The sequence below is a fragment of the Solanum dulcamara genome, chromosome 6, assembly GCF_947179165.1.
Source record: "Solanum dulcamara chromosome 6, daSolDulc1.2, whole genome shotgun sequence".
Classification (NCBI taxonomy): domain Eukaryota; kingdom Viridiplantae; phylum Streptophyta; class Magnoliopsida; order Solanales; family Solanaceae; genus Solanum; species Solanum dulcamara.
Genome location: NC_077242.1, coordinates 38,543,537 through 38,554,370, shown reverse-complemented (window position 1 = coordinate 38,554,370; position 10,834 = coordinate 38,543,537). Strand labels below are relative to the sequence as shown.

The following is a 10,834-nucleotide window of genomic DNA, read 5'->3' as shown; positions in this document are numbered from 1 at the left end:
ACTGACCCCTCTTTTCTTGGGGGGCTGCGTTTCATGCCCGTAGGTACAGATGTTTATTCTGGAGATCCATCAGCGTAAGAGTTCCTCTCAGCTGTGTCGGAAGTTCTTCACTGTTCTGGAGCCTAAATATTGATGCTGGTCACTTAATGTATATATTTGTACATTCAGGGGTACGGAGGGGGCCTTGTCCCGCCATATGTTGCTATTACTATTCCTAGAGGTCTGTAGACATATGGATGTGGGATGTTTGTGAGTTCGTTTCGATTGTACCTATACGACATTTGGTGAGTATTTTATGTTACAGCAGCCTTGTCGGCTTGCATGTCTTTATGTGTTGTGATACGAGTGAAAGAGGCCATACATATACGAAAAGTTTGAACTCATTGGGTTTTTTTTAATTTTGCGAGTAGTATCACCTTGTTCATAGTTCAATATGACTACAACTGATAGGTAGTTATACGGGGGTCCAGGGCTGACCCCAGTTGCGACATACGGGGTTGGGTCCTGACAAAAATCTTGCAAGATTACCATTCCTTTACTGAACATGTACCCTCATCAAGAAAAAATTACCCATTTTCTCTCATAGTTATATTCAATTCAAACAACAACGTGTATTAAACAAATTTCGCTCACTCTCCCAAACGAAATCACAATTTACTCATGATAAGCCATAGGCTTTCCTTAGTGTAATGCTCAGCTCATTTAAGGAAGCTAAGATTCAAGGATCACTTAGGACTTTTCGGGTTGTAATGTAGGCTAGTGGATAGATAGATACTATTTTTTGATATAAATAGTGACTAAGTTCCCAAGCTCTTTAATACACTACATCTTTTCATTTCAAGCACATTTTTCACAACCTCATTCTTACCCTTTTTCTTTTGAAGTTCACCCTTTTCTTTTTTAAGCACTTACCATTTGTGCTAGGGAACTCTTTTATTATTATTATTATTCTTTTTTTTTCTTTCAATTACACCATAGTTTTATTTATTTCTATTTTTTTTACTCCCTAAAAACAAGATTCCATCTATCACATACCAATGGTTATTTACTTAGTAGCACAAGATTGTGAACTCCTTCTTCTTTCACCCTCTTTCCTAAAGTGCTTGGGCTTTTTGGATCAAATTTAGGGTCTCAATAAAAAAATATGAATGGGCTTTAAACACGGCTACAGAAGAAATAAGTGAAAGGCTCAAAAGGGGCTAATTATGTATTTACATCAAGGTGGTTATCACAAGTGGTCTAAAATGAGGCTACAAAATAAATTTCTAGATCACTTCCCTAAACTCTAAAGTCCCTTTATTTTTGCTACACTCATCGGGCAAGTTCTAGAAATAAAGAAGAAACAAGGATTAACACAAACAACCTCACACACATGGCACATGCTCAATTCAAGAATGACAACTTTTTATGAGACTTCAACTCAACATTCACATAAATTTAAAATTAAGATTGCACAATTTAAGTCTAACAAATGAGCACATGTGTCTCAAATTAGCCAGTGTTGATTTCCTGATTTTCACCAATCCATTTGCTACTTATGCCATCATGTATCCTAGCAAAACACCTTACATACATATTACAAAATGACGAAGAATATCCTTAGGACAGTCATCATCCATCCATCATTGGGAATTGTTACTCTACTATGACTTCTACTTACTCTATGAGATTCTAAATATAAAAATAATTATATGATTCAAAGGGACTATCCACGGCCAAAGAACTGAAAATAAATATCATAGAACCCAAAACAAATAATCAGTCCAAATAAAACAACTCAAAAATCAAAACAAGATAGAATATTTACACATGTAAACAAGTGTCCCCCATCCTACACTTAAAACAATAGCACAACCCTCAGTGCCATAAAATGATAGTAAAAATCCATATCAGAATTGGTCCTCCTCTTGTCCTCATCAGTGGGGATGTCATCATAAGTATGCTTAAAGAAGTCAGGCGCTATGCCAAGTACAACTTTAGCATGGTCATTGAGGGGATACTAGTTTTCCACCTCACGTAGTTCCGCCTTGGTGGATGAACGATAGCCTATCCGGTGTTGGAGCATTTCCAATCCATACATGTGAGTCATTATCATCTCATCACACTTCACCTGCTCTGTGGAAGTGAGGGTGGGAACATAAGTAGTGTCTGACCCCTTAGTCTTTGTGACATCATAGGGCTCAAAAATGAGAAGGACCATGTGGTCAAAAGGCTCCTCAAGTACCCCTGATCATCGGCACAATAGCATAATTAAGACTTCAAAGGCATATCCCCTGCCTTTATGCACCTTGGACTTCCGAATGGTTGACTTTATAATAGCTCCCACATTAATATTAATGCTCTTCATAAAGGCGTAAACCAGGCAAACCATATCCTATGTGACCTCTGTCAACCACAGGCCTTGAAAAAGGTAGTACATAACAATTTTTACCTAGACACGAGTTTCCCTATTCATATAGGAATAAGGGTAGTAGATATGGAAGCCTCTGTGCCTGTGGCAGAAAAATTTAGAAGTCGATCTGGGCCTGCATAAAGTATGTCGAATATCCTGGTACAAAGGGCGAATGTTCAGCTCCATTAACATTGCTAGAGGCATCTCACGACTCTATAAGATCTCGTTGATCATCATGGGATATAGTGGGACATCCACTCCCTGCACAGTAACATAGTTGGGGAAGGTATCTAGTAGGAATTTTGCATAGAAAGCCCTCACCATAGGCAGGTTGTGTGGCTACGGGTCTGCAAATGTTGAGCTCCATCAGCCTCCTCATAATCTAAGGGAATTCTCTAGCCAAGCTCTCATCATTAATTGGCATTTTAGAGAAGTAATCGGACTCATCATATCACTTGTACTAGTTTTTTCAAGCCTAGTACACTGCCTTCATGTCATGACCCGAACCTAAGGCCTAGATATGACACAGCGATTGGAAATTCGAAGGATTTCAATCAAGCCATCTTAGCATACATAGCATACATAAAGAAATTAAACATAATGAAATACGCAGAGGAAACAACTTAACATAGATATCAAAAGAGAAAGTAAACTCATCTCAATGTTCAAACTGGACTACACCCCTTTAATTTTCTAAACATGCCTCTAAGTCTATACTTGATGGGGGCTTAGTACAAGATCCTAACTCACCCGAATTATAAGAGAAAGTCAAATTAACCGATATAAAATAAAGTCCCATCCTCAATAAATGAGGACTCACCAATGACATCTTAAGAGTGCTAAGTCAACTCTCAAGTATGTGATGTATGCATGAACAAGTAATAGAATTTGACCAATATGACATAGGATACATGACCAAACATAATGAACATGAATAAAGCTTAACACATTTGACAGCATATGAAAACTTATGGTCAATGCATCATAAAACTTCATAGTAAATCTTATATCTTTGCGTATAACTTGTGTGGGATAAGACCTTTAGCCGATAACTAAGACCATGCGAGCTATAACTTTCATATCTTAAACATGATTTTTGTGAGAATTATCCTTATCACACTATAATAAATTTCTTGGATCATCATTGATCACCATTATAACTTTCATCATTAAATCATAAATCTCCATTTCATTCATAAAAGCTGTCTTTCAAAAATCATTGAACTTCTAAATCATAATTCATGTAAATCATCATTGAACTAGCTTCATGCATGGAAATTTATAATTCAACTTGAAATCATGCAATTAATGTAGAATCATGCTTGTAATGATCAAAGATAATAACTAAAACTGTAATTGAAACAACCCAATGTAATTAATCAAACTTATTGTTAGAAAGTAATCGAATTTTTAAGAGATATTTAGAGGAACCCTTGGGACTCCATGAGTGAAAGGAACCCATGGATAAATCCTCACATACTTTGGTGAATTCACTTAGAAATTGAAGAAGAAACTTGATGTACTTGAAATCCTAGCTTGAAATTGTAGGAGAACCTTGAGAGGATTTTCTTAGTCTTCCCTTAGGGAAATTTTGAAGAATGAATAGAATAGGAGGAGAATTTGAAGGGATGGGTGTTTATAGTCTATGAACTTAGCCATAACAGTGTTTAGAAACATTGAATAGAACTTGGAAAAAGACAATATTATCCTTCATTAAATACTAAATTTGGACCTACGAATTGGTCACTACGACTCATCTTCAAGTCTATGCATCATAGTCTTAACTCATCCTGCAGCTTATGAAAAGACATGAGGCTTGAGTCTCTGAAGATGCTTCTACAAGTTGTGATTATGACCTGTCATCTAGATTATGGGTCGTAGATCCAACTAGTCCTGCAAGTTTGGAAAATCTGCAAATTTAGGAGTCTTTGAAGTTTTGCAATGAGTGGTCATTCTGATTCGTCCAGGCATCTACGAGTCATCAACTTGACTTGTAGACCCTCACTTTCCTTTAATTTTTCTCCTTCACTCAACACCCTTCCTACGAGTCACTTCTATGACTTGTAGGAATACACACGAATCGTAGGTCGAGTCATTCACTTGAGGTCAGTTCTTTTTTTTGAGAATTTTCCCCTTGTTCCAATTTTCTGACTTCCATGGTCTTATACTTCAAGCCAAATCTACGGGTCTGTCCTCATGGGATAACAAGAGCAGGTGGTATGGAAGGCACACCTCTTTCCCTTTTTTGGCTAATCGTGGCCGGTTCCTTACCTTGTCTACAACTTGATGACATAATGGCCTGCAGTCAAACAAACAACACATAAGCCTCTTGAAATTTGGACTTAAAACACAAGGAAATCACTACCAACCAACTACCCCACACTTAACCATTATCATCGAATGCATATCAATATAAGGTAATCAAACTTCCTCTATTTTAATAATTTGGGCAAACATGCAGTCTTAACAGTCAAGAACAAGCACAATAAGAGAGTATATGCATTTCACATTCCCATCTTCAAGGCCTAAACACATTTCATGCTTCAATAATCCTTAACTAATTTAGCATGCTACTCAAGAATTGACATGGCTATTCAATTAAGCATAATCCCAATAATTCCCCAAATTTAAGCATTTATATAACCAAAGATTTCACAATATAAGCATAATTCCTCAAATTATTGCAATTCTACATGCTTGCTACTCAAGAATTCACAATACATGTTCATAAACTCACAACTGAAACCTTTTTTTTATATTTTGCAAATTAGGTCTTTAGTTCAAGACCTTCACCCAATAAAATCACCCACAAGAACTCAATTTCATAGCAAAATCCTCCTACCCACAACAATTTACAACCAATAGCAAGCCAAGAACAAGTAGACACTCGAAATTCATAGCCCATAAGCATACCCATACTAATTTCATCTCCCAAATCAAAGAAAAGTTCAAGAAAACATACCTTGTCAACTTTGAGAAGAGAAACTAGAAGAAAAATCACTTGAATCCCAAAGGGAATCGCTAGTTTTAGAGAAAAGAAGAGAGTTTGAGAGTGAGGAAAGGTTTTAAGCGTATAAATTTGAGAGGGAATGGGGTTTAGGGATGAATTTTGGGGTTAAAAAGGGGATGGGGTCGAGTAATTTAGATAAACATGGGTTAAATTCATCCCTTTTTAATGAAACAGACCCGAAAAATGACCAAAGTCCGCGATGTAGACACATCGCAGACTTAACTGTTCATATGCCAAAAAACTCTTAAAAATAAAATATTCCTGAAGTTTGCCAGGTCCGCAATGTGAACTTGGCGTTTACTTTACTTAAACCAAAAATTACCCAAAATTAAGAAAGCTTACCTAGGCCATTTGTTGTGTGTGGTTGGAGTTGGTTCACGATGCGGACCGATCGCGAACTTCATTGTTTGGGAAGCCATTCACTCCTTTTTTTTTCATTTTTCAGGTACAATTTATCCAAAGACTAAATATACAAGAAAATAAAATAAAATATAAACAATCCTCAAAACAAAATTACCACATCAAAATAATCCATCCTACACCACATCACGGGTTGCCTCTTGTCTAGCGTATAATTTAATGCCACGGCATGACTCAACTCCTTTGATACTCATTCTCAAGCTCTATTTCCTCCTCACAATCCACATCCTTTTTAAAATAGTGCTTAACTCATTGTCTATTGACCACAAACATGGCTACTTTCATAGAGTTTCATAATTCCAGAGCTCCATGAAATGACATTCACACCACCTCTAAGGGATTGATCCACTTAGATTTGAGCCTACCTAGAAAGAGATGCAAACGATAGTTAAAAAGAAGTACCTTTTGACCAGGCTTGAATGTGCAAGCTACGATGTGCTTTTTATGCCATCTTTTTTTCTTTTCCTTATAGAATTTGGCGTTGTCATAGGCGTAGAGCCTAAATTCCTCTAATTTTTATAGCTGATCCATGCGCCTCCTTCCTTCTAGCTTCGAATCTAGATTTAAATTTTTTATAGCCCAGTAGGCTTGATGCTCTAACTCAACTGGTAATTGATACGCTTTGACAAACACCATATGGTACAACGAGGTTCCAATGGATGTCTTGTACATAGTATGGTAAGCCCACATCACTTCATCTAGTTTGAGGGACCAATCTTTCCTTATGGCATTTATAGTCTTATGGAGGATTTGCTTCATCTCTCGATGAGATACCTCGACCTGCCCACTTGTTTGGGGGTGATATGTTGTCTCCACCTTGTTCCTAACACCAAACTTATCTAAAAGATTTCTATAGTATGATTAATGAAATGCTTACCTCCATCGCTAATGATGGATCTTGGAGTGTCGAACCTTGTGAAGATATGTTTTTTTAGAAATTGACTTACAACTATCAAATTATTGGTGAGCAACGAAATGGCTTCAACCCATTTTGACACGTAATAAACTGTCACCAGGATGTATTTATTTCTATATGAGGGTGGGAAGGGACCCATGAAGTCAATACTTCACACATCAAATATTTCAACCTCCAAGATATTGTTCAATGGCATTTCATTCCTTCTTGATATCGTACCCATCCTTTGACATTGATCATAGTTCTTGACAAAACCTACAACATCTTTAAATAAGGTAGGCTAAAAGAAACCAGATTGGAGTAACTTGTGAGCAGTGCGCTCACCTCTATGATAGCCTCCATAGGCTAACGAATGGCAGCTGTGTAGCACTTAGTACACCTTCATTTTAGGAACACACCTTCTAATCATTCTGTTTGCACCCTGTTTGAAAAGTTAAGGCTCATCCTACATGTAGAAATTTGACTCGTACATCAACCTCTTCTTTTGTTGGGAGTTCTCTCCTGGAGGGAAGACTTCAATTACTATGTAGTTAACTATATCAGCATACCATAGCAATTCAGTCACTTCCAAAGCTAGCAGCTGCTCATCTGGAAACTCTTTTTTTATTTGCATCTATTCACCCACATGTGATGAACTCTCTAATCTGGACAAATGATCTGCTATTTGATTCTCACAGCCTTTTCGATCCTTGATTTCTATATCAAACTCTTGTAAAAGCAGGATCCATCTGATAAGCCTAGGCTTGCTATACTTTATGATGAATAAGTATCTTAGAGTTTCATGGTCAGTATAAATAATAACCTTAGTACCTACTAGGTATGATCAAAATTTGTCAAATGCATAGACCAGTGTAAGCATCTCTCTTTCTGTGATAGTGTAGTTTGCTTGAGCTGAGTCGAGAGTCTTGATGGCATAATAGATGGAGTGTAAGATCTTCTCCTTTCTTTTCCCTAGAATAGCTCCCACTATTATGTCACTAGCATCACACATGAGCTCAAAGGGTGACTCCTAATCAGGAGCTATTAGTTCATAGAGGGTGATATGAATTCTAAGTACTTTCATGATTTGATAAGAGGAAGGAGGAGGAAACTATATATCCATAAGATCAAGAATGAGGATGATAATTGGGTACAAGGTAAAGAAAATATAGCCAAAGCTGCCTGTGAATATTTCCAAAGCGTTTTCACTAGTGAGGAAATACAGATTCACGAGCATACTCTCCAATGTATCCCCAGGATGGTCACTGATGAAAACAACAGTAACTTGAAAGTTATCCCTACACTAGAGGAGTTGAAAACTGTGGTTTTTTCAATGAATCACAACTCAGCTGCTGGACCTGATGGAATGAATGGAAAGTTCTTCCAAGCATGTTGGGACATTATAAAAGAGGACCTCCTTAAAGTGATCATATATTTCTTCTGTGGCCAAGCTATGCCCAAATATTTCACCCACTCTTGTTTGGTTCTACTCCCAAAAGTAAACCATCCTAATAAACTATCAGAGTGTAGACCGATTAGCCTTAGCAACTTCACCAACAAAATCATTTCCCTTAGACTGGCACCTATTCTACCCAACCTTATTTCCCTTAACCAATCTGGCTTTGTCAAAGGTAGGAGAATTTCTGAAAATATCATGCTAGCCCAAGAGATCATACACCAGATCAAGACGCCTAATGTGGGAGGCAATGTTGTTATCAAACTGGACATGGCCAAAGCCTATGATAGGGTATCATGGTCATATATTTGCCTAGTTCTGATGAAAATGGGCTTTGAAGAAGGTTTCATTGACATGATATGGAGAATTATGGCTGATAATTGGTATTCCATCATTGTTAATGGTTCAAGGCATGTATTCTTTCACTCCACAAGAGGCCTTAAGCAAGGGGATCCACTGTCACCAGCTTTGTTTATCATAGGTGCTGAACTTATCTCAAGGCTGATGAATAATCTTCAGCAACACCCTCAATACCATTGATTCCTTATGGCAAAAAAGGTCCCTCAGATTAATCATCTCAGTTTTGCAGATGACATTATCATATTCTCATTAAGGAGATCTTATACATTGCAGCTCATCATGGAGACACTCCATACTTATGAGAGTGTCTCTGGCCAACTGATTAATAGAGACAAGAGTAGTTTCGTGGTACCCTCAAATGCTTTTAGGTATACAGTGAAGAGGATCAAGAAGGTTACTGGTTTCAAGCAAAAAAGCATCCCTATTACATACTTGGGATATCGCCTTTACATAGGCAGGCAAAAGATCATATATTATTATGACCTTATTGCTAAGGTTGTAGCTAGAATAACAGGTTGGCAAGCAAAGATTGTCAGCTATGGAGGTAGAGTTACATTGATTAAGCATGTTATTCAAGCCCTCCCTGTCCATTTGCTCTCAGCTAGTTCCCCTCCTGCAACTACCATCAAGCAAATACAGAAAATCACTGCTAATTTCTTTTGGAGATGGATGAATGATACCATTGGTCTTCCTGGAAGAACCTTAGTTATCCCTATGATGAATGAGGTATTGGTGTGAGACAAATATCTGATGTGGCCAAGTCTTTTCAATATAAACAATGGTGGATCTTTAGAACCAAGAACACTTTATAGAGTGAGTTTCTCAAAGCCAAGTACTGTCAAAGGTCCAACCCCATCACCAAAAAATGATATACTGGACAATCTCAGATCTGGAAGCACCTGATGAAAAACAAGCACACCCTTGAACATCATATCCAATGGCAACTTCAGTCTGGTTCATGCCTCTTTTGGTGGGATAATTGGTTGGGTGTTGGTCCCTTAGCAAACTTCAAGTCTATCAGTAGTAGGCTGAACAACACTAAGGTGTCTTCTTTCCTTATTAATAACCAATGGAATGTAGATTTAATCACTCATGAAGCCCCTCCTGATCTTGTTCCTATCATCCTGGGTACACACATCAATTACCACCCTCAGCATCTTGATCAACCCTTTTGGAAACCAAATAGTAGTGGAGAATTTACTTGCTCCTCTGCATAGGAACTTATCAAAGATAAGAGGAACAAGACAAAGATCAACTCTCAAATTTGGCACAAACATATACCCTTCAAATATACTTTTCTGCTGTGGAGAGAAATTAAAGGGAAGCTATCAACCAATGAAAAGCTTAGCAGCTTTGGACAAACCCCTAACCAATGTTATTGCTGCTACAGACCTTGCCAGGACACCATTGACCATATTTTTGTATCTGGACACTTTCCATGGAAGACATAGAGCCTGTTTGCAGATTTCATGGGGATAAGAAAGGAATACACACCTCTTAGACATTTGATAATGAGATGGTGGTCGACCAAATACAAGAATGTTGTGCATAAGCTTATCATCCAATGCATGCCCATATTCATATGTTGAAACCGTTGGAAGAATAGATGTGCTGTCAAATATGGAGGCAAACAATCTAACTTTGCTAGAGTGATATACTCAGTCTCAAAAGACACCTCCAACTTACTGAGAATTACTTACCCTTATATCAGTTGGCCTACTAGCTGGAAGGAACTGGTCCTTCTTGTGGACAAATGCACTCATGAGCTCAAGGTTAACATTGTCTACTGGAAGAAACCTCCAGCTCATATGGTGAAGCTGAACACTTATGGTAGTGCACTCTATAATCCTAGAAAAATAGAGGGAGAGGACTGTTAAGGAACTCTCAAGGTGATCTTCTCTTTGGTTTTTCAGTCCCCTTTGAAGAAGGCACAAACAACTACTCTGAGGTGCTGGCAACCATCTTTGGCATATCTTGGTGCCTTTATTTGGGATATATAGATGTTATCCTAGAATCTGACTCAGAGCTACTTATTAGATGGATAAAACATCTTGCTAAACCTCTATGGTCTGTCAAAGAGCAATTACAGAAGCTACAAGAAATCAGCCACCAATTCCAAGCTTTCCAATGCAACCACATCTATAGAGAGGCCAATTTTACAGCTGATGCTTTGTCTAAACATAGACACAAGTGCTCTGTCCCATAAATTTACTTCACTAAGCAAGAACTCTCTAAAGAAGCAAGAGCTTACTTTGCACTAGACAAGCTGGAAATGGACAACTTCAGGAGAAGAAGACTCAA

The 10,834-nt window shown here is 37.8% G+C and overlaps 1 protein-coding gene across 1 annotated transcript; it reads left to right on the top strand.

The window, feature by feature from the left end:
- The first annotated feature begins 8,719 nt into the window (after positions 1-8,719).
- Positions 8,720-9,271, top strand: LOC129892832 (uncharacterized). The gene has a single exon (XM_055968373.1). The coding sequence runs from the start codon at positions 8,720-8,722 to the stop codon at positions 9,269-9,271; it is 552 nt and encodes a 183-aa protein (XP_055824348.1).
- The last annotated feature ends 1,563 nt before the right edge of the window (positions 9,272-10,834 follow it).

Excerpts from the sequence above, each read along its gene's own strand:
- LOC129892832 (XM_055968373.1), top strand. The coding sequence starts at position 8,720 with ATGGCAAAAAAGGTCCCTCAGATTAATCATCTCAGTTTTGCAGATGAC.